Source organism: Rhineura floridana, chromosome 2 (genome assembly GCF_030035675.1).
Source record: "Rhineura floridana isolate rRhiFlo1 chromosome 2, rRhiFlo1.hap2, whole genome shotgun sequence".
In the NCBI taxonomy this organism is placed as follows: Eukaryota; Metazoa; Chordata; class Lepidosauria; order Squamata; family Rhineuridae; genus Rhineura; species Rhineura floridana.
This window is the reverse complement of record NC_084481.1, coordinates 15059939-15084427: the sequence shown is the minus strand read 5'-3', so window position 1 is coordinate 15084427 and position 24489 is coordinate 15059939. Positions and strand designations below refer to the sequence as shown.

The 24489-nt window shown below is 39.5% G+C and overlaps 2 protein-coding genes and 2 non-coding genes across 6 annotated transcripts in view; 3 read left to right on the top strand and 1 right to left on the bottom strand.

Moving 5' to 3' along the window:
• NDUFS1 (NADH:ubiquinone oxidoreductase core subunit S1) overlaps window positions 1-16443 on the bottom strand; it is a 21066-nt gene extending 4623 nt beyond the window's left edge. Inside the window, exons 1-15 of one of the 3 annotated variants that reach the window (XM_061607905.1) lie at window positions 16185-16440; window positions 15649-15868; window positions 14004-14071; window positions 13208-13299; window positions 11689-11796; window positions 10126-10202; window positions 9717-9798; window positions 9495-9625; window positions 8228-8413; window positions 5383-5517; window positions 4800-4914; window positions 3719-3864; window positions 2981-3109; window positions 2232-2361; window positions 1322-1482 (exon numbers count right to left, since the gene is read on the bottom strand). In XM_061607905.1, the coding sequence (XP_061463889.1) occupies window positions 1322-1482; window positions 2232-2361; window positions 2981-3109; window positions 3719-3864; window positions 4800-4914; window positions 5383-5517; window positions 8228-8413; window positions 9495-9625; window positions 9717-9798; window positions 10126-10202; window positions 11689-11796; window positions 13208-13299; window positions 14004-14067 (1556 nt within the window). In that variant the 5' untranslated portion in view covers window positions 14068-14071; window positions 15649-15868; window positions 16185-16440. Of the gene's footprint in view, window positions 1-1321; window positions 1483-2231; window positions 2362-2980; window positions 3110-3718; window positions 3865-4799; window positions 4915-5382; window positions 5518-8227; window positions 8414-9494; window positions 9626-9716; window positions 9799-10125; window positions 10203-11688; window positions 11797-13207; window positions 13300-14003; window positions 14072-15648 lie in introns of all 3 variants that reach the window. The other 2 variants (XM_061607906.1, XM_061607904.1) reach the window with 2 other exon arrangements.
• On the top strand, window positions 16426-24489 carry EEF1B2 (eukaryotic translation elongation factor 1 beta 2). The gene is made up of 6 exons (XM_061607907.1): window positions 16426-16749; window positions 18534-18656; window positions 21529-21652; window positions 21876-21942; window positions 22623-22748; window positions 24296-24489. The coding sequence occupies exons 1-6, from the start codon at window positions 16670-16672 to the stop codon at window positions 24448-24450; spliced, it is 675 nt and encodes a 224-aa protein (XP_061463891.1). The 5' UTR covers window positions 16426-16669; the 3' UTR covers window positions 24451-24489.
• Window positions 21734-21807, top strand: LOC133378644 (small nucleolar RNA SNORD51). Its single transcript, XR_009761078.1, has one exon. It is a non-coding gene; the product is annotated as a small nucleolar RNA SNORD51 (small nucleolar RNA).
• Window positions 22241-22372, top strand: LOC133378651 (small nucleolar RNA SNORA41). The gene has a single exon (XR_009761084.1). It is a non-coding gene; the product is annotated as a small nucleolar RNA SNORA41 (small nucleolar RNA).

Sequence of the window (24489 nt, the reverse complement as noted above, 5' to 3'; positions counted from 1 at the left end):
GAATAGTTGTATGCCTACAGTTCTCATCTCAAAATACGGATCTAGCTGTATTGATATATTTGACAATACAAAAGCCATGTTTGTAAGTGTATGCAATTCATTTGAAAAATGAAGCACTGGTCTCTCCATTTGATTAGAGCTATACAACTGAATGGAAATGGATCTTTTCAGGCTTTATATATTCCTTTGACAAGGTTTCTGTCAAGCTTCCAGCATCGTTTAACAAAAAATATATATTTTCCACAGAGGCTGAAAGCTGCACATGAAATTGAACAAACGTAAATGGTGATAACATTTATAATATAATATTCCAATTAAATGAGCTGCACTGGCTGCCAATCTGCTATTGAGCCAAGTTTATGGTTTTACAGTTGGTTAAAATCCTAAACAGCTTGGACTGGGCTACCTGAGAGAATGCCTTATACAGCCCTGCCTATTCACCGAAACCATCAGATGAAGGCTTCCTGGTGGTACTGCTGCCTTCAGAAATTCATCATCTGACCACCTGAAGAACAGATTATGTGGTAGTAGCCCCTATCATAAACAACAGCCTACCCTCAGAAGTAAGGCATGTACCAATGGTACGCTGCACAATGAACATTAAGCTGTTCACCCATGTGTTGGCTTCTCACTAATAAAGGTTTGTGCAGATGGCAAGGTACTGTGATTATTATTGTGATTTTTTATATTATGATGGATTGCATGTATGTCTTTAATGTATGATTTTACTATTCTATACACCACTTTGAAATTTTCTACCGTAGAGCAGTATATAAAATGTAAAATAAAGATACAGTTCCACGTTCAAAATACAAGAAATTTTGGAAATGTACAGGGATATAAGCTGTTAAGTTACTCATTCAGGTCCATAAACATAAAATATTCTGAAAGCTATCAGGACAAAGCCCAATGTAATTATTTGATGAACTTTCCCAACTCTTAAGTTACATGGAAAATGCATGAGAAAACACAATCATTTACAAGTGCAGGAGAAAGCTTAATTTGGGACAGATGCATATACATGAAAAGGGAGTTTTCATTTGGAGTTAGCATTCCATGTTCAGTTTTGGAAATACATTTATAGTTTGCTCTGAATGTACCTTGGACAAACATGTTACTGGATGATATCCCCTTTATAGATATCAAGTTGTCAAAATGCTTACTCCTATAAGAAAGTGGCAGTTCTGAGACATCATTTCCCAATAGTTCTCTACCTTACACTTGAGCCAGATGACTGAAGCCAACAGATTTACACTAGAAAGTCTTCAAACTTCATCGTATAAGGTAATAAAAAAAGACAGACATCAAGCTCGGACCATACCTATGAAGAATGTTCATGACTTTCCAGTTGGCATCAACTCCACTTTTTGTTCTAGCATTTTGTGCAATGGTAGAAATGGCTGAATGAATGGCTGCTCCATCACCACGTTGAAGTGCTGCACTGCCAACCACTACCACTGGCTTTTTAGCCTGGTTCAGAACCTGTGTAGAAGGTGCAAGAGAGCAGAGGTCACCTCACAGCCTAAAGGTGGCAATGAGATTTCTCTGTGGTGCCTCGCAGATTGTTATATGGCCTCCCAGCCTGGCACAACTTTGTCATCCTTCCAATGCCAGAGATGTTTTTATTCTGTCCATTTGAACAGTGCTAACAGTCTGGTTTATTTTTGGTGTTCATCCTTAAGTGATTATTTCATGTTAGGAGTTTTTTTCCCCCTGGAAGTACACTTTAAGTATGTGTGTTTCATTTGAATGGATTTATATTGTATATTGTCCCTGTAAATTGCTTTGAGACTCCATTGTGAAGCAGTAACATGAATATATATGTCCTATAAACCTTGTCAGTCACAGCAGTGCTGTATTATATTTTTCAGAGATCAATACAATATCAAAAGTCAACTCAACATACAGTGCAGCTTTCCAAGAGGGAAGTTAATTTCAAGTCAGACACCTTGGTTTGATCAATGGGATACTTCAGGATCCCGTATAGTAAGCATTCCATCTTAAGTTACTTCTAAGTCGGTGGCTTCTCATCTAGACCTAGGTCAGCTTAGAGTAAGGTATGAAAATGCATTAGGCACATTCAGCCTGTTCTCAGAGCACATTAAATATGAGCCCATATGTACTGAATATTACCATCATATTATACAGTACTGAATAACCTTGCTAAAATCTTTCACAGAAAATATAAGACTGTATTACACCAACCCAAAGCATTGATTTTTTTAAGGTACCTGGCTGAAAGGGTGTTTTTCTGAAGCAATATCCAGGAGTATCTGTGGGGAATCTCCCAGATGATCATACGTGTAAGTCAAGTCAACTTGGCTCCCCACCAGAGCCACTTTGAGTTCATTGTGTAGCCAGCTGGAAATGGAGCATGCAAAACGCAAGTAACACAAGGTTTTATAATATGCAGACAAATCAGTGCATAATAATTTCATTTTTGCACATCTTGTACAGAAGCTGCTGAACCTTACAGATGCTCTGCACACAATGACAGATAGAAGCCACTAAATTTTTAAAGGCAATAAGATAGATTCTGCCCTGATGCACTGCATCAGAGGATGTTTTTGAAACTTCCCAGATTTTCAGGGACAGCTTCTAAGGCAGAATGAAGAGAACTCTAGTAAGGAGAAAATTCAACCCCACTACGCAAACATAATTCAACAAGAACTTTGGAGAAGAGTGAGTTTTTTACTGCAAGAATATGCTGCTTAAAATGTATCATTATGAAATGAAGCCTGTAACTGCTTTTGACCCTTGCATTTCTTATTTTGAAAGTACTCCTTTTTCTTAGAGCAAGGAGTACAGTCCACTTAAGGTGCACATCACATTAGTACAATGCAAAGGGAATGATATAACTATGGCGATCAAGACATTCAAGTCCAAATCAAATAGTTTTCAAGTAGCAGAACCCAATACTTCACTCTCAGGATATAATTTGCGGGCAGCAACTTCCATCTAATGTCATGAAACTACCAACCTTTTTCGGATTCTGGCATTGAAGAGAGGTGCCTCAAAGCGTGGATTGGTGCCAACCAGGAGCAAGACATCTGCCTCTTCCACTCCTGCAATCTTGGTATTAAGTAAGTAGTTAGATCGCAGGTCTGTCCTATAACAGAATACACAAAAATAGGGAAAACACTAGATCTCAAAATAATAAATCCAAATGATTTTCAGCCCAGTGGCTTCTACTGGGCTGGAAAATAAATTAACGTGGTAATGTAAGCATTTTCACTTCCTTCTATGACAATGGCTCAAATTTCACATTATACCTGCAGTCAACATGTTTTTCATAATGACATGAAAATTAAGAAGTACATTACTTTGTGTAGAACAGTCTAGAAGTACATAGCTGAAAAACATTTAAGAAACTACATCTGTCTCTACCAAAACCTACATGAATTTCTCTTACTATATAAGGTTCTGGTTCTCTCAACGTACTCAGCTCACCACCTGATCTGGGGATATGCTTTTCAGGGCCAGCCCTACTATTAGGCAGCACAAGGCACTCAGCTTGGGCAGCAGATGCTGGGGAGTGGCAGCGGGAAAGACTGCCTGCCCTGTGCCCCCTAAGCTAGCCTACTGCTCATCTGTGCAATCAGCTTCTGTGCACGATATAGGGGTCCATCTTGTTCTTTACCTCAGGCAGCAAAATGTCTTGGGCTGTCCCTGATGCTTTTAGTCCATTACTAGAACAGCCCTATTTGCATTATCTTACCCAGCTCCTGCAGTAGGAAAAACTTCTTCAGTACACAAGTTGTCAGAGTTTACTCTATTCAGCAAGTCTTTAAGAGATACTAGTGCTTCTGCATCCACCAGTCCTCCTGCAATTGCAGCTATATCATTACCTTGGCTGCTTTGCAGCTGCAATGAGGAAACAAGATGCAATGAGATATCAAATTTGCAGCTAAAATTTAATACATTTTCTAAGAAGAACAATGTCTTGGGGGGGAAGCATTCAACTTCAACAACATAGAAAAATAAAGAATAAAGGTAAGCCAAAATTGTTTTCACAAAATGGAGATAAGATGCAGTGTTTATTTTCTAAAAACCCACATGGATAGCAAAACAATTCTGAAATGTAAAAGATGGCATTCAATATATAAAGGAGATTTCACAATGCAAAGCAAGTTCTTGAACTATCCCTTAAAGCTACACTCCCTTCCACTCTCTTGGAAGGACAATATCAAGGTGCCCCTTATGTAGACCAGATGTGTCCTTGTGGTGACGTAGTTGAAACATTGACTCATGTCTCTTTTGCATGCAATTTTTATAGGGAGGATTGCGATAAACTACTTGGCTCAATTATGAGGAAATTTCCTGGCAGGCCACTGGTCTGGTTTTTGAAATATTTCCTAGTTGATTTTAGTAAGTCTACAACAGAGACAGTGGCTAAGTTCCTTTTCTCTGCTCAAAGGAGTCGCAAGAGGATTCTTCTCTCTTAACTGCTATTTCTTTTATGATGTACTTTTATATTTCTGTATCTTAACTATTCTGATGTTTTTTTATTGACTATTTTATTTGAATGGCTCTGTGACTGTATATTAATAAACTAACTTAAAGCAACAAGATATGTAATACAACTAGCCACTGAATTTTGAAGTGCGGAAAATAGGAGTTAAGTTCAAAATTTGCTCCTCAAAATTGTTAAGAGCCATTAGTAAATGACTGTAGTGTAGTTATGACTGTAGCATAATTATTAGAAATTATTCCATTAGGTTCACATCCAGTACAAAAACAATATGTCATGCTACTTAGCTATGGTCAAAAGCGTACTGTTAGAAGCAGACATTTCTTACCGCTCCTGCCACACAGGTCAAGGCATCTTCCCAAGATATGTAAGCGAACAGCCCTTCTTCATTTTTTAACATTGGCTGAATGAGACGCTGACGTTTCAAACCATCATAAGCAAATCTGGAGAATGAAGATCAAGCTAATGATATAAACAACTATTAAAGGACCAATCCATTTAACACTAACTACTTCATTAACTCTGAATTACCAGAAATAGTAACACTAACTTTTTAAAATATGTAGTGTTTTGTTCATAAATAACCATCTCTTAAGTGCCCCCAAAAAGTTTTTAAAAATGCAATTTAAAAATGAGGAAAACCCAAACCTTTTGGGTACTAGTCTATTAAACAATATGCACAGCTAAGTCCCATGATTTCAAGAGGAGACAGTGCACTGCTTTCTTAATATGCTCTCCAAAACCTGGGATATAGTGAATTCTCTATGCTGCAACAGAAAATATTAACATTTGTTTGCACTTTGTTCTTGAAGAGGTCCTAAATCTTCAAGCACGGACTGAAGAAAGTCTTGCAATTGTCTATTTTTGCACTAAATTCCCTTCTGAGAGTATCACGGTTTACATGCAGATACCTTGTTTTATCAGATATCCATTCCTCATTGATATCTTCATGTAGTCTTGGCAAAATCCTCATCACTTCTCCAGTTCGAGTGCTTAGCACAATGTTACTCCCTACTGCATCAAGAACATCAATGGATTCAGTCTTCCTAAGGGAAGAGCACAGAGCCCCTCAATTACAAATTTTCAGGATTCTATTATTTGGAGAATAGATCACACTAAAGATTCCCAAATTCTCCCATGCTTCTAGCAACTCTAATCATGGACTAGAGGTATAACTGATCTCTCATAATATATTACAAAGCAGCAATCAGCAACTACCAGCACTCAAGACAAATTCAGCCTGTAAAGGACTCCTACTCATTTCGTTACTGCCTGTCTTTCCACACCTTCCTCATCCTTCTCTTTTCAGTTCTGCATCTTGAGCAGCTGCTTGTAGAATGGCTCGATTGGGATACCAGAGCACTGTCAGCAATATCACCATCTGACATGAAGCAAGAGCTGGTATGGTTCTGAAAGAAACCAGAGCTTTACCAAACTTAGTGGGCATGCCTACTAAAGGCATGTTCTCCCTGTTTAGCAGTCACTGCTTTAGAACAAAGTGCCACTAAAGTATTCTCCAGCACCATTCCATACCCATGACAAATCCTTTTTATATTAGTTCTTGTTTTGTTGGAATTCTTATGACTAAAAAAAGATTCCAAGGTTAAAAATACAGTACAGAAGCAAAGAAAAAAGTACATTACTATGTTTGAATTAATTTTAATATTTGGCATTTAACATACAGCACAATAAAAGATCATATTTAAAGTGACACTTTGAATTCCAGTTAAGATACATACCTTGTCTCGGACTTCCGGGAAGGGTGACTTAGCCTGTGCCTGCTTTTGAGACGGGCTCCTGCCTCAAAAGAAGCTTATTCAGATATATCAGTCAGTTTTTTCTTTTTCTTTTTTTTTTTGACTGATTAAACTTCTCCCGGGTAGGGAGAAACGAAGAGATTAACCTCAAAGCCTATTTTTGTTGGGACGACCAGATCTCATTAATTTATGGGACGAGGTCCAGCCGACGAAGGTGGGACGGATTTTCAACAGCAAGCTCTATCTGTTAAAGCGAACGTTCATCTTATCTTCTAAGAGAGAACGCACTAACAGGCAAGCACCCTTCTTTCTATATTTTTCTTTTACTTGACTTAAATTGTTGCTGTTTAAAAGAGATTTGCCAGATTGATCAGTTTTTGACATCTCACTGGGGAGCCATAACTTCTCTCTGCTACGCACTAATTAATAGCTTATCTCTGTTTTTGTTGCAAAAAGCTGTCCTGGATTTGCATTCTAAAGATATACACAGAAGAGGGATTTCTATTCCAGATTTTTATTTTGAAAAATATTATACTGTTTTGAGACTACTCTCTTTTTGGTCTATTTTATTTTGACGAATCTGTTTCTTGACGATTGCCATTAATTGTTTCGATCCTGGGAACTGCATTTTGTTTACTTAACTATTGGAGAGATAAGGCTGTCTGCTCTGTTTATACTGTGATGTCACCAAGTTTGGAGAATTAACCCAATTGTTGCTGAAATAAGAAGTGGTTTTCCTATATTTTTCTTTTAAAATGGCAATTAAGAAAGTGGCTGAAAATCTGGAAATAACTATGTTTCAGAAAATAATGGATGAGATTGAGATAATGAAAATTGAATTGAGTAAAATGAAGCAGGAGATTAAAGATATAAGGGTCCCTGTGAGAGAGGTGACCCTGGAAGGGGTCCCTGTGAGAGAGGAGACCCCGGAGATTGGAACAGGGGTCCCTGTGAGAGAGGAGACCCTGGAGACTGGAATAGGGGTCCCTGTGAGAGAGGAGATCCCGGAGATTGGAACCAACGTGGAACAGGAACAAGATTGGGAGTCTATGGACTTTAGAAATAAAATCTATTGTTTGGAACTCAATGTTATCTCTGAAGAAATGAATGAAGATTCTAGAGATAAAGTTATCAATGGCATGGATAATCTTCTGGACTGGAATGATGTGATGGAGCCCAATATAGAGAAAATCTATGGAATTAACTGCAGCCATGTGACAATGGAAAAACTTTTAAGAGATGACCCAGTGTATTTTGAAAAAAAGAACAGAGATATGATTTTACAGCAGTATTTCAGCAACCTATTCAGAATGGATGGCAAGAAAATATTTGGGATAGAGGTAATTCCCATCAGACTCTTACTATATGACTATGGCTTTGACAGCAAGATTATTATGGAATACTGATAATGGAAGATTGGATATTGAAATTACTGGACTTAACAAGACTACTGAAGATGGAAGATGGAAAATGGAACTAATAGAGATAATAGAACAATGGCTACTGAAATTATTGAACCTAACAGATTCTGATGTGATGGATTAATTGAAATGTTTATTTTGACTATGGTTATGACAATAAGATTATCATAATTAGTAATGAGATGGATTAATCGATATGCTTATCTGGAAAAAAAAAATTGATAGATATATTTCTTAAAGAATTGAAACCTCTCTTTGACTTTTTGTGGAAAGAATAAAGTAATGTTTATGAGATTTGATGATTAAGTAAGATAACTACTGGAGGAAAGTGATTTTATAATATGACTTAAGAGACAGGATTGTTATATATTATAGACTTATAACTGATTTGATCTTTGACAAATGGGAAGTCAATATTTTACTCTTTATTTTTTATTTTTGTTTTTTTTTTCTTTTTTTCTTTTTGTTTAACTATTTTTGATTTTGTTTTTTGTCTTTGAATGTTTTATGATTTTGTCTTGTATGTTTTATGAAAATCTGAATAAAAATTATTGAAAAAAAAAAAAAAAGATACATACCTTGTCTCCCAGGGTCGAGCAGTAAAAGCATATGGCTTGGAGGTAAGGGCACCTACAGGGCAGATGTCAATCACATTGCCAGATAACTCAGACATGAACATTTTTTCAATATACGTGCCAACTTGCATCTCATTTCCTCTTCCTGTGGTTCCTAGATCATCAACTCCTGCAATCTCACTTGCAAACCTCGTAAAACAAAGCATAAAAACATAGTTAATACATTAAATGCCACACACTGTCAATTTGTTCCTTTAAAAGAAAATTTCTACATGCAATCAAAAAGAACAGATTTATAATAGAGCACTTGTGTATTAATAAGAAATAGTTCAGATCCAAAAACTGAATGAAAAGCATTGATAATAGCTCACCTGGATGAACACTTCTCTACAGTTCCAGCTCTTATGAAGGATTATAACACAACGACCATCCCACCTCTACATTAGTGGCCCAACCCACAGATTCAGGGAAAGTAAAACTTAAAGAGCAATGAAACCTACTAAATTTGCATTAAATGTAAAATATTGTATCAAGTATTCCACATCACTTTAATATTTGGGGTGGATGAGAATAAAGTCTTGTGGTTTTTACAAAAAGGGGTTCAGGCATTTGTTACAAGACTTGTGTAAAAATCTTGTTTAAATTTTTAACTTGTAACATTTTACTAAAATTTCATCTTTATTAATAGAGGTCTCACATCTTTAACTGCTGGTTACAATCACATATAAGACTTGGGGAATCCTGAGTTTTGCAGAAGTACAAAAAACACTTTTGGGGAAACCCTCAAGGGAAGACACCCCAAAACAGCCCAATAAGGTCTGAACAAGCTTAGCAGACATGACATGCTAACTGACTATTAGGGGGAGACTGAAGGGGGGGGGAAGGAGGAGTGGAGTAGCTGGAATCCTGAACAGGGAGCACTTCACGGTGCAACATTTTGTTACAGGGCCCAGGTGTCCCATCTGTAAGCACAAGTGACCTGACACTCAGCTAAAATAATCTTCACACTTGTGCATTTTGATTCTAGATCCTTCTTTGTACCCACCTGATTTTACATCATGCAATAGTCACTTGTTTATGTGAAAAATGAGTGGACTCCTTCAAAGCGTCTGACTAAAAGTTCCAGAGAGAATCCAGCAGTGGAATTCAACAAGAAAAGGATCTTTCATAAGGAAATGAATTCAAGCAACAGGACGATAAATTCCCCCAGGAACAAAATAATCACATATTACATACACCCTGTTGGTAAACAAAACAGGGCAGCAGTTACCTAATGCATCGAGTGCATTGTATGCATCGGGTCATTATAGTTTTCACTAGTGGGCCAATGTTCTTGTCTTCAACTGCTCGTTTGCCTTCCAGGAATCTGCTCCTATCACTGCCAAACATCATTGACTGGTCCTAAAGACAATTTAACCCAAAATGAATGAACATGTGATAGAACAGCAGAGTTTCATTTCAAATAGCATTTCAAAAATCCTAGAACCTATACCTGAAGGTCACACTCCCCTCCCTGATCACAGATAGGGCAGTCAAGTGGATGGTTTGCCAACAAGAACTCCATTACGCCTTCTCTGATGGAGGTCAGTAGAAAAGAAGAAAGAAGCATATTTATTTGGCATTCAACATACTTAAAAAACATTTTAGACTAGTAATACACAAAACCATTTGTTTAATACAGCCCACTAATGTTATGCCCCCCCTTAGAAAGTCTGTACAGGAATTAATTTTTTTCTTAAGAACTGAGTCTTTAAAAGAGAGAACCAGTTTACTGTTCTAATGCTGAATACTATGCATGCAAGGTGATGCATATTTACTTGGGAGTAAGCAACACTGATCTCACTTCCAAGTAACATGCACAGGATTGCACTGTAATTTGCACATGATCAGATGCAGCTTACCTTGCTTTCCTGGACTTCTCAGAATTTGTCAGAATGTTCCAACCCTTCATTACTGGCATGGCACAAGCAGCTACTGGCTAAAACCCATTAGAAAGTACATCAATAACAAATTTGCATAATGCATGCTCACATAGTGGCAAGGAATTAACAATTAAACACCTCTACTATGTTCCCAGTAGTTTCATTTTACCTTACAAAACTATTATGCATTCACGTTTGGAACACTGGGTGGTGCCCTTGTAGACCTTTTGATCCAGTGAGGCACCCACTAACAGAAGAGGAGGGAAGATGTTATTTGCCAATTCACCCTGTAGCCTGCTGCACTACCTGATTTTGGAATGTTCCCCAACTTTCTGGGGTCAATTTTCAGAGGGCAGAGGGCTGTCTCTCTATCTCAAGGGGACCAATTGGATCGCACCAATTTTGTCACCTCAAAAAGGAAAAAGATGGTAAAGATGCACAAAGTGACTGAGCGGTTTGAGCATTTTCCCTATAGCAAAACCCTAAAGAATTTGAGGCTTCTTAGTTTATAAGACAGAAGATGATGGGGTAGGAGGCATGAACGACGGAGACATTATGGAAGTTATTTATATTGTGGAGAAAACAGATAGAATGTTTCCTCCCTTTCCCATAATACTAAGACTCAACTATAAGACATAGAGCTAAGACAAACAGAAGCACATTGTCACACAGTATTTAAATGTATGGAATAGTCACATGATGTAACGATGGCCAGCTTACAGGGCTTTAAAATGAGATTAGACCAATTCATGAAGGGCAGGGTTTATCAAAAGCTATTAGCCACAACGATTAAGTGGAACCTTCATGTTCAGATGCAATTTACTACTGAATACCAGCTATAGGGGGAAGCTGGCGGTAGGGAAACAGCATGAGATGACTATTGCCTTCATGCCCTCCTAGTGGACTTTCCCAGAGGCATCCAACTATGAATACCTCTGGGAAACCAGCTATGTTTCCCTCCAAGGACTATGGAGCACTGGGCATGCAAACCAGCAAACATTTATGACCATATACTACAGAGACATTTAATGTTTCTGCCAATCACATGGATTGCCAACACAGGGAAGAGCTTTCAAGAGGCAGTCATAGATGGCAGGTAAAGCATACATTAAACTTAAAAACTCTACTCCAGCTGCTTGAATATATATATTTTTAATATAGTACCAATACCATTTGCTACTGAATGGATGACGCCAACAGAGGTTTGCATGACTTCCAACAGGCATAGCTTAATTCCTTGTTTCCTCAACGAAAACCAGAAGATTAGCAGCAAGGATCTTTAGGACATTTTTGAAAGAGTATCTATCTATGAATATAAGCGCATGTGTATATACTCTTATAGATGCAATTCAGCTTTATGATTACATTGTAGAGGAACACAACATTTGTGTAGAACACAAAAAGTCAAAAAGCAACTGCTGGCATTAGACATATTGTAACTTATTTTTTTTACATACAATGTTGTCATTAACCGTCTTGCAAAATTACGAATCTTTACACTTCAAGAACACAATTTAGGAAAGATATAGATATGTTAATAACCTTGGGGGCTTTCTCTATCTCCACAAGACACATCCTACAATTGCCAGCCACTGACAATCTGTCATGATAACAAAAGCGAGGGATCTGCATTCCAACCTTTTCACAAGCCTAGAGAAAAGACAAAACTATGAGAAAGAGTCCAGGTACATGTTAGGATTTTTTTAGTATGTTCCACTCAAATGTGGCTCAGGTTGCAAGCCTAAACACATTGACTTGGGAGTAAGTCCTGATGAACTAAACAAGGCTTACTTCTGAGGAGACATTTCCTACTTCTGTAGGAAAACACTGTCTTTCATGTAAACATTTTCAAGAAGACTATTATTTTTGTCAGAGCACACTTAAATGCAAGTGCGAAGAAATCTCCAATATGCTTTGAGGGGATATTACAGCAGGTACTGGAGAGTCTAAACACTAGAAGTGATGTTAATGTATACTATGCAATGTACTGATTAACATCCTGACCAAAGGGGGCTTTTCAGATTGGTGCCATATACAGAACATTAACGTCGGTGAGAAGTAACTTGCACAAACATATTGGGCTTTCCTTGCCAGTAGTTTCTGTCACACCATTATTTTTTTTAGTATCAACAGCTCTGTAAGATAATACAGTGAAACATAAATGGGTCAATGTGGTAACTGTGGGGACTTAGGTAATGGCATAGGTCTAGCATCAGGTCACACCATACAGACAGACTAAATGCTGACTTGGAAGAAATGAATTTTAATTAAAATACAGCATTCAACAATTTTGTAAAAAATTCAAAGTTATAATTAGGTACATCTCCTTGTGTCCCAGTTCTCCACAGCAATTCCATTCTAATCTTCGTTCATCAATGATGCAGTTCTGAAATACATGAACACTACTGCAAGATGTCTTCTCATCTTGCAACCCAAGAACAGCAGTATTCCGACTCAGCAAGAAAGCTACTTTAGTTGGGGGGAGGGGTTGCCAGATGTCAAAAAGCAAAACACATCTGTTCCAAACACCTCAGTAAAGTTCCAGGAAGAATAGCGTGGGACAAAAATAAAATGCAAGGGCAATATTCCTAATTGTTCTGATAGACACACAATTATAACACTTTATATATCAACTAAGATGTAGTCACAGCACTGATTTTCAACTAATTGAGAAGGGAACAAAGTGACACATATGAAGAAGCTTCCCACACAAATTCCTAATAAACATGAAACTACTTAAAATCTTCACCAAAATAGACACAAACAATGGGCAACATCCAAGCTGGCATGAACAGGTGTCTATTTGTGTAACATGGCTTCTGCTTCCTCTCCTCACTACTGCAGCCCCCATGCCACCCCAAATCTGCTCTGGAGGATCCCCCACCCATTCAAGTGTGGGAACCTGGAGGGGGTGGGGGAGAAGAGAAACCAGAAGTGAAATTCTGTTGCACAAGCAGACAGACAGCAGCGGATGTCACCCAATATAACTTTGAGAGGATGCAAATAAACTACCACAAAAATCTGCGTGTGAGTAGAAAAGGAATGTCCAAATTTATTCTACCTGAAGTACTGTGGTTCCTGGAGGTACCAACACGGGATGCCCATCAACAAAAACCTCTATCAGGTTGCTGGCTGATGTAGCTGTTGTGTGCACTGAATGACAGAATAAAACATGGAAATGAAATTATTTATTGCTCATAGTCACACAGAATAATTTGGATTTATGGCACTAACTTGCAACATATTGAAAGGATGAACAGGCAGCCCAAACCTCATACTGCCAAAATGAGGTCTGCTTAAAGCAATTAGAATGAATGAAGGAATAAATTTAGCCAGTTTTTTTTTAAAAAAAATCCATTTCCTACTATTTCATTATTTCTGATGTTATTATAATTACATTTTCTATTTCTCCTGTTAATCACTCTGTCAGATATGTTCAAAATAAAGTAGTGCAAACTTAGTTTTTAGAATCAGATAAAAATCCATCATGTTTCACTTTTGACCTGAAATATGAACTTCATTAAAATTTCAATGAAGTCATATGAATAAAACAGAAGAGTTGGTTTCCCCTTTATCTAAAACAGAGTTAGGCTGCAATCTAATACATTTTTACTCAGAAGTAAGCTCCATTAGGTTGGGTTCAATGGAATTTACTCCCAGTTAATCCTATACTGGATTGCAGCCTTACGTCTTCATTCCAAGGCCACCTCTCAGTTCCAAATCATGAGTCAATTTATGCCCATGATTAAACATCAAGCCTCCGAATGCAATTATTTGTGAACTGCTGACCGCATTAATGAAAATTACCCCAGGAGAGGAGTTATCAGATACATGGTCTGGATAAAAAGGCAACTTACCACATCCCTTAGTAGCCTGAGTGACACCAGTTAAGGCCTTCTGGACAGCAGAAAGTCGCAACATGGTGCTAGAAATAATATATTAAAATGAAGCTTGAAGTGGAGGGTCAAGCAAACGCTTTTAAAAGTTAAAATAAGAACTGAAAACTAATTTAAGTTTATAACATATTTTGACACCCAAGCTTGGAACACATAATATTTAAGCAGATATAATCACAAATGCAAGATTCACTTAAGCTCTATATAAAGGTATTCACTCTCACACAATTACCAACATGTGAGAGACGAGAGTGGCTCCACTGTCATATCCCAGCAGCCCTCCCTGCATTGTGGGGGAAGTGGGGAGCCTACTCTGAACCCGAAGGATCCCCACACTCAGCCTCCAGGTTTGGGTTTCCCCACCCCAGCTTACAACTTTTCCAAATGAAAAAAAACTCACAAGACAAAACATTACTTTTCCAAATAAAAAACAAACAAACAAGACAAAACATTAAGGAGAGGTGCAGCATATAAAAATGTCACACAGTATAAATTAGATGTAGCTTGTTATGTTGCATCTATTGAAGAGTCTTCATTCACACAACTATTAAAGATACAGGGGCTCTTTTGCACACAATCACTGAGTGTGCACAGTAGCACAGAGAAGGTTCATAAATAATATTATTTCTTTGTTTGTTAAGTTTATTACTTGCCCTTCACCCCAGGCTGAGTTGCAAGTTTAAAAATACATCCTTAAAAACAGTTAAAAACAACCTAAAATCACATTACAAAAAGTAGGGTGGGTCCTAAAAATATCTCTCTCAGGTGTCAAAGGCCAGGGTAAAGAGGTGTGTCTTCAGCACTTGACAAAACTGTAGTTTAGCTGCCAGACACACCTCTGTGGGGATTATCTAACTAAGGGGATGCCATAGAGAATGCCCTCTTCTGGGCCGCCACCACCACCTTGAGCTTCTGATGGAACTACCTCAATGCTCAAGAGGGAATGGAGATGGTCTTTCAGACATGCTACAGTTACTGTATGAAGTGCTAGTTACTTTGGTGACTCCTAGAGGACCAGAATGGCAAACATCTTGAGGGAGGAAGATTTTGTCTCTGGGGCAGTCCCATAAGCCTTGTCACTAAATACTAATCAGGAGGGAAAGGTAGCTTGGTTGGGCTATTTATTCTGTTTATATGCTGTTACTATTTTAAACATATTGTAAACCGCTTTGACATTTTTAACAATGGCTGTATGCAAATATTTTTATAAATAAATATGTAGAACTGCAGGAAGGTGATGCCCTAAAATGCTCTTTGGCTGTCTACATAAGACAAACAGGCATCTATAGAAGAAAACACATGGCTACTAGCCTGACAGTAAACACGGCAATGCTGAAAAGCTAGTGTGAAAGCATGACAAACCTCACTAAGAAGCAAGTCTGACTGAACTCACTGGGGCTTACCTCTCAAGAAGCTAGGGCTGGGACAGCACTGTGAATCTACTCCTGATATCAAGGGAATTGACCCCTCAACATAAAGGACTCAAAAATCGAAGCTCTAGTGAGAAATGGCTGAGGTGGGATTGATCAAGATTTTTTTTTAATCCCCCACTGTCTAGGCTTAATCTGGACTAGAACTGGCTGCTATAAAGGGTCTCGTCACCTACCACCGCTACTGCGAATCGGCCGCTGTTCTCCTCAGATGTTTGGCCCCTGCAGACCTCTTCCCATTACGTGGGCTTCTTCTGGTCCCCTACACAGTCGATGTGCCTAACCCTCTGCCGGTTAAAGAGTGACACTCCGTGCCCGTGAGGGAGCGCGCTCTCATCCACGGAAGCCGAGGCCACCTGCCTGCTATGAAGGGGCCCACGAGACTCCGTTGTTTGGCTGTTTTCAATCAGAAAGAAGCGGGGGGAAGGGGGAACATGGTCTTTTATTATCACGGGGTGGGGAGGAAGCGGGTAAAGGGGACAGCTACGGTTAGCAGGGCGACTAGAACGCCGCTTCCAATCCCGCAGCCCGGCCGCAAAGGCTGAGCGGGAGTGAGTCCGCCGACCCCAGTCAAGGGCATGACACAGGTAAACCGCAGGGAGCCCGTCTCCGCCCCACAGGAGAGCTCTACATGCCTTTTCTTATCTCGGAGGAAGGGAAGAAAATACTGCCAAGGCTACAGTCCGCCACGTCCCGACCTTCCTGCCGTTACCTCCACAGCGGGCCAGGGCGGGGGAAGAGAAAGAAAGGCTCCGGCCTCAGCGACCCAAGATGCCGCCTTCTCTTGATCGCTGTCCCCGGCGATAAATATGGCGGCAGCCTCGGTAATTTCCGTGACGCGCTCGGTAATACTCGCCCCCTGCAGACGACAGAATGAGGCGACGAAGAACTGACGCAATTTCCTTTATTTTTAAATTAAATAAATAAATAAGACAAGTCTCTTTCCTCGATGACGTTGCCGACGATTCCCCCGCCTATTGTAGATTTAAAAGCCTCCGACTTTTAAACGGTTTAAAGTAAGAATCTATCGTTGCCTGCGTGGCGGAAGAACACGTTGGATAAATTATCCGCCCGTGCGGAGGGATCTGCTACCCTTTCTCTGTATATATAAAGGCCGTAGAGACAAGTCTCGCTTTCTTTTGGACGGCCTTGTGCTGGTTGATAGTTTTTTCTCTCTCCTGTTACTTTGGCGCCGTCATGGGCTTTGGGGACCTGAAATCTTCCGCGGGGCTCCAGCTTCTCAACACCTTCTTAGCGGATAAGAGCTACATCGAGGGGTGAGCTGCCCGCTGCTGCGCGATTCTTGATTCCGTCTAGGGCGATTTCCACTCCCTTTGCAGTGTAGTAGCCGGTACCGTTGCCCATTCATTGGCCTCTCCTTTCCGTGTGGAGCCACGCCGCCGGATAATGGCGGCAGCACTTAGGCACCAACAGCAGCAGGATTGCTTAGTAGCAGTGCAGTAAGGACTAAGAACTTGACACATCTGTCTCTTTTAAAAAAATAAAAAACCCAAGAACTGTAATTAGGACTGTGAAGGTATCTATGGAAGACCATAGGTACTTATCCTGCCTAATAGCGGCTCTCAGGAATTAAAAATGGGATTTTACAAGTTCAGAGGCCGTTCTCTGAGGCGCTGGGAGCAAGCACCATGTAACGTTAATAGCAATAGTGATGAAAATTTATATAGTCCTGTGGATCGTTCAAAACGCTTCGTGCACTATTTCTTGCATCTTTTCAGAAGCCCCACAAGGAACTTTTAAAAGTTATTTTATACAGTATCTCGTTTTCCAGATAATGGTTATAGCCCACGGGAGCTCTCACATCAGTTAAAAAAAAAGTTGAGAGGCCCTGCTTAAGGCTTGCAAACTCAAAATAGCACACAAGTAAAGGGGAGTGACGGGCGTTCCGTTTTTCGAGGCCAGAATGAAGCACCGACCTCTTTAGAGTGTATCTATATCTGGTTAGTGATTGGTTCTTGTTCGTTTGGCTGATAGAAGGGTGGGACTCGATGGCCTTATAGGCCCCTTCCAACTCTAGTATTCTATGATTCTAAGTTGGTCTCTCCCTGTCCCCACCCCCATGTTCTTCTGGGAAGGGAGGAGGTGCAGAGTAGCAGTGGCCCTCAGCCGAACTGTGCTTCCCTCCTCCTCTCGGAAGTTATTCTGTCTAGATTTTGGGCTGAGAGAGAGTTGATGGCTTAGAGGAGATTTGAACCAGCGATTGCCTAATTTGTAGTGCAGTCTCCCAGCTGTGGTTATGGGCACTTTGCTAATAAGCTTCCTTGGAGTTGTTTGGCCATTGTGGAGGACAAAAGTTGGCTAGTTCTTGACTTAGCTTATTCTAGATCTGACTGAATAAAAGAAATGTAGAGAAACTGGTCAGCAGAACTTGCAACAAATATGTAAGGTAGATTATGGCCGACTTGTTCAAAACCATGTGCGGTGGAGTATTATTTTTAACATGGGATTTGTGACCTGTAACTATAAATATATATATAGTGTGTATATATGTGTGTGTGTATATATATATATATATATGTACACACATGTTTAAAGTATACATCAGTGACTGATGTGTTTGGTCTACTTGGAAATGCAACTACATTATTTGCTTTTAACAAGTATTTGGCCCTTGTAGACTCAAGCTTTGACATGAGTCTTTGCTGTGGTTGTCTGGGTGATGAGGCAGAGTCTGCCCAACACAGATATATTAGTTCCGAAGACCTACTACTTAACCGTGGTTTCTCACTCCACTTGAACTGGAAAACTGCTTATCAGGTTTGAAACAAGCCAGGCTATCAAACCACTACTTGAATTTGGTTTAATATATGATTTGAAGCTGGTTTGTTCTGAAACTGGTAACCATAATTTCCTACTTCAGATAAAATGGGAAACTATGGCTAAAGAAAGCCTTCCTTTGTTTAATTGCAGCTTGCAGTGTACGTAGACAAGTCTTTGGGAGAAATCTGAGTGACTTGGTATGATATTTTCAATTCATATTAATAATGCCAGACATTTTGCCAAATAAAATCAATATTTACATGAACTTGTTTTCTTGTAGGTATGTCCCATCCCAGGCAGATATTGCAATATTTGAAGCAGTTGGTGCTGCTCCTCCTCCTGAGTTGTTTCATGCACTCCGCTGGTACAACCACATTAAGTCTTACGAAAAACAAAAGGCAAGGTAGGACTCACTTGATGCTACTTGTATTTTCTGCATTGGGTTTGTATGTTCCAGAAAAGATCTTTAAAAGTCCATTGGCCTCAATAGCCTTATGCAGCATCAGCAATAACCATTTCTAAAATTACTTTGTTTCATAAAGTTAATTAGCAACATCAAAACAGGTACAAAACCAAAGTAGGCAGTTTCAAAGTTGTGATTAACTTTGTGGCAATTATCCCTGAACAAGCATATACTTCTTACACACCACATACATGCTGGGTGAAGGGGGATGAAGGATGTTAATTAAGACACACACAATTCAAACCTGCTAAGATCTTAGAGCATTAGAAAATCCCCATATTTAAGTGTTTTTGGGAAGTCTGTATTAGTCCCAGGCTGTGGTCTGAGGCCAGCACCCTGCTGAAACTAAGCAGGGTCTGTTCTGGTCAGTGCCTGGATGGGAGACCACCTGGGAACCATATGTAAGCCACCTTGAGTTTCTATCATGAAACGAAAGGGGGGTATAAATGAAATAAATAAATAAACAATAATATTAATAATTAGTAACAATGAAATGGTTAACTTCACTACAGATAAGTGGCTGCATTTGTATGTCAGTGGTAAGCCATATGTTGGGCTTCCACAGGCAGGGATGCATCAAAGGGAGCTGCTTCCATTCCCACTACCTTCTTGTTCCTTATACAAATGGACAGCCACGGGGAAGCTTAATTCAGCATAGGGTTGCCAGGTCCATGGCCTGAGACTGATCCTGTATCTTTAGGAGAAGAGGTCAGCCAAGTGCAGGTGTTCTTGCAACTCTGAAATGGGAAAAAACACAAGATGGAATTCTCCCTCCCCCTTCCACAACTTTTAAAGATACAGAAGACCTCTTGGAGGCTGGGCCTGGCAACCAAGAGGTCTTCTGTATCTTTAAAAGGTGTGCAGGGGGAAGGGAGAATCCCACCTTGTGATTTTTCCCATTACAGAGTTGCAAGAACACCTGCACTTGGCTGATGTTCTCTTCTCCTAAAGATTCAGGATCAGGCCAAGAACCTGGCAACCCTACTGCTCACACTTCTGATGCTGAATGTACTCTAAAGAGCACCTGTTACTAATGACTGAAAAAATATTAAATAACAAAGCTAAGCCACGATAATGTCAACTGTATGGCTATCTGTTAGGGAAAATATGAAAACGATTCTATTCATTTATTTTTTAGAGAGCATTATAGCTCATGAAAGATTCTATTCCTGGAAACTGAGGTCTTCCTTAAAGGCACTTCACATGCAGTGTCTCTTCTCTGCACCGTCATTTGTTCCTCAGTCCAGATTTTTAAAAACCTTCTAGTGATGGAAATGGGATGGTCTCTCATCTTCTCAAGCACCAAGTCCAACCCTGGTAATTCAGTTTTCACTTCGAGCTGCATTTAAATTATACAGCATCATTTCAAAGCTCTTGTTCATCCCTGTTTGCCTTATTTGATTAAATAAATTAAAACATAATTACTGAGTTCATGGGTACCAAACAACTTTGAAAAGAAATTAATTTGATAGTAATAGTGGCTACAATTTAAAAAATCTAGATTATTCTTTCTACAGTAAAAATCGAATCAAGGACCATACCATCCCTCCTTCCCTCCCTTCCATCCATCCATCCAGCTACCGCCCCATAGCCGAAGCTCTCTGGGTGGTTTACAAAAACAATTAAAAACAAATACACAAATTTAAAAGCACATTTTTTAAAAGCAATTTAGAAACACATGCTAAAATGCCTGGGAGAAGAGGAAAGTCTTAAATAAACTTAAACTGCATTTATTTAAGGCATTTATATACCACTCAATCTTTAGCATTTCTATGCAACGTACATCAGAGTAAACCATACAGAAAATAAAACAATACTACCTTAAAATGCTTGCTGCAATAAGAATGTCTTTGTCATGCTCCTGAAGTTTGGTGGAGGGGGCACTGAAATTCAGTGTTGCATACTCATATTTTCAGGCACCAGGTGGAGCTGTTCCTGTGCTTTTAAAAATATTTTGTGCCTCTCTTCTCTCCCCACCCTCCACTTGAATTAAAAATATTTCTGGCTTGCACTGTATTAGAATGTGAAACGCCAAGCTTGTGATGAAACATTTAATCATATTCAGTTGCTGAGCTTAATGAGCTGTTAGTCCTTCACTAAAAAAAATCACTGGAGAGAATTGCAGGCACTCATGGAGGCCTTCCTGAAGAGAACCCTTCAATTGCCTGTTTATGTATAGTTATGTTTAGAACTGCAACTTGAGTGTTGTTCTCTTGGTTGAAAACGTGCTAGAGGAATTAAAAATCCGTTTTCAGACAAAAAATATTTGATAGTTAGCAAGCTAATAACCTTGGGAGAAACTGGGTAGCAGAAGGAAACATATCGTGATAGATGTCTTGCTTGGGCCTGGTCCTTTACATGCAGTAGAATGGATTGCACCACTTTAGACTGCAGGTGGTGAAATGATCTTTTTGATTGTTCCTGTCTGCTAAAAACTCCCTGCACAGCAAGCACAAGGCTGAACCTTTCTATCCTAATGTGATCTTTTTTTATTTGCAGGGAGATTAATCAAAAATCCCCCAAGTCTGTAGATGCGCACTCTATTATACCACATTATTCCCACCTCCTTCTGCTGTGGACATAAACCCAATGGCTGATGCTTGCATGTGAGATTTAATAACTAGCTTGCTGGGCAGCAGGTGCTTTTGTAACTGGCATCTGATGTCTTGCCTTTGAAATTTTGACATGGTTAAGTTGCAGCTCTTGTTAATTGATTGCCAAAACTTGGGATATGCTTTTGCAATTTAATTCTGGAGTGTATGGAATTAGTAGAAGAGCGCTATAAATAATTAAGTACTGTCTGTTTATCTAGTCTGCCTGGAGTGAAGAAAGCTTTGGGAAAATATGGCCCTCCAGATGTTGAAGACACAACAGGCACAGGTGGAGACAGCAAAGATGAGGACGACATTGATCTCTTTGGCTCTGACGAAGAGGAGGTACCCAGAATCCGTTTTCTGTTGACTTTTAAGTTGCAGAGGGGTGTCATGACTAATCTGCAGTTTTTTAATATTTATAACGGGCAGTGTGATGAACAAAACCAAATCACCATCTTTCGGTTGAAAACATGATGATTTGTTCTACCTGACAGCTCCAGTTATACTTGATCGCTATATGGGAGCAGTTGCTTTGTTTCATCTAACGTGATATTTCTTCTCATAGGAAAGCGAAGAAGCAAAAAGATTAAGGGAGGAGCGTCTTGCTCAGTATGAATCAAAGAAATCCAAAAGTATGTTAATCAGCCCTTTGATCTTTGAATTTACTCACTTTGAATTGTTTTTTAGATTAAAATCATTATGAATTAAACTTACCATGCACATCAATGCTATATAAATAACAGTAGAATTTGCCTCCACTTATTTCCAAAGTGTCTTAATAAACTTTAAGTTAAATTCCTAGTTTTAACCAATGCTTTTTCCAGGCAGTAGTATAGAGGCCATAGGAAATAATTGCATACAAACTAATCCTAATCCTGTGCTGTGCTCCTAATGGTGGAATACTCAGTCCTAATTGCAACTAATATAGGATTCCACAGTTACTGGCCTGCAACTGTTCTGTTTTGTAGCAGTTGCAGTATTCCAACTGTGGGAAATTAGCAGTTACACTATACAATGCTCCTTTCTCCACCAGAGAAGAGAATGTCAGTGTAACAGACAGGACTGTGCCTTACAATTTATGATCTTCTAGTTGGATAGAGAACTCAGGATTCTGTTTAGAAGTAACTTAAATATATAGTGCATTATACTGCCTGTGTCCTGAAAACCTGGAACCAATATAATTTTTGTTTTGATGCTTTTTTCAGACAGTGTAGATTAAATTTGCAACTAAATGCATTTGTAATGAATTCTTGGTTTTAATTAGAATATTCTGCTCTGCTGCTTTTACTGAGCTATACTTCGGTTTCTCTAGGACCAGCACTTGTTGCCAAGTCCTCCATTTTGTTGGATGTGAAACCTTGGGATGATGAGACAGACATGGCCAAACTGGAAGAGTGTGTCAGAAGCATTCAGGCTGATGGCCTTGTTTGGGGATCTTGTAAGTAATCGACAGTGAAAGGAGGATCATTGCTCAGTGGTAGAGTGCACATTTTGCATGTACAAGGTCTCATGTTCAATTCAAATAGCTCTTAAATTGCAGTCCCAAGAACTTGGTGGAGTTGCTTGTTTCGTAAACAAACATTAAGAGTTTCCAGGTCAGTGGCACGCCACAGGCTTCTTGGCAAGTAAGCAAGTTAAACAGTTAAGAGCTTCTGATACAAAGGAAGGGCTATAGCTCAATGGTAGAGCAATTGCTTTGCATGCAGAAGATCCCACGTTCAATCCTTGGCATATCCAGGTAGGATTGGGAGAGACTGTTTGAAATCCTGGAGAGCTGCTGTAAGTTGTGGACAATATTAAGCTAGATGGACCAATGGTCTGGCTTGGTATAAGACAATTTCCTCGATTTCTGTGGGTGACCTTATGACCACTGAATCTGAATAGAACCGCCCAGTTCTCTGGGTTTGACAAGAGAATAAAAGCTTGGAGGAATTTAATCAAAACTCTGGAATGATTATTGGAATCCAGAATGGCTTCCATAACTTACTCCACATGCATTTGACAGTCAGAAGCAGGCGGGTGGTGGCTGCAGCTTTTAAGCATTTGCTACATTGGATGAAGGTTATGAAACCACCTCTGCCTGCATCTGACAGTCAAATGAGAGAGGGCTAGTGCTGCCAGGATGATGTTTGCAAAGCAGGCATCAAGTGAAAAATGCACCAAGTGCTAAAATGAGATACATATGTGCAAACCAATGTTTGAATGCACAGCAATTAAGAAATTGAGAAGGATTTTCCCCTTTGCAGAAAAGTCTAGAAAAGCTTGGTGAAACTTAAAAGGAAGGTTTGTTGGGCTCCTCTCCATTGGTTCCAAAAGAGGGGATCCTTGTCATTTTACCAGTGTTTTTAAAACAACTGTGAACTCCAGCAAACACCCCCTCCTGATTTTACTAATGAGGAGCTGAACAGTAAAGAAGTGTTCTGATGCAGGAAGGTTTTTAAAAACAAAAACACCACCCATTCGCTGCATCTTTCCATGACCGAGGGAAAGTCTCTCACTTCTCCCACTTCCTGCTAGCTGCATAGAAGAAAGGGTTTGTTCTTTAAAACTTTATGGCAAGGGTGATTAACTCTCCTTGGTCATGGATGTGATGCAGCCCCTGCAAGCACATTTTTCTCCTCCCCCCTCAAAGATCCCCACCAATTTTGGCAGCCCCCTCCAAGATCCACACCAATTTTGGCAGCATCTAAAGTAGGCATAGCAGTGAAAGTTAGCCACCCTGCCCTCCTTTTTATGATATCACTTTTTTGCTTTTGCATTCCAGAGAGGGAAAATAAACCATGCATGCACTTCGTTTGCATGCAAGATGTCAGAGGGAAGTCTACTTCAAGCTGCTGGCAGTGCTAGCCTCTCCACCAGAAGCCATGGTTCTTGCTAGGATTATGGTGAGGGCAGAATTCTTCCCTATCCATAATGAACACTGAGTCGCATAAATTGAGAAAAAGTAGAACATCACTTCTAATAGCCGTTTTATTTTCTTTCTAGCCAAACTTGTTCCAGTTGGTTATGGAATCAAGAAGCTTCAAATTCAATGTGTAGTGGAAGACGATAAAGTTGGAATGGATATGTTGGAAGAGAAGATCACTGCATTTGAGGATTATGTACAATCAATGGATGTAGCTGCTTTCAACAAAATTTGAGTCCTGATAGCATTAGGAATAAAACTATTGCAACACCCA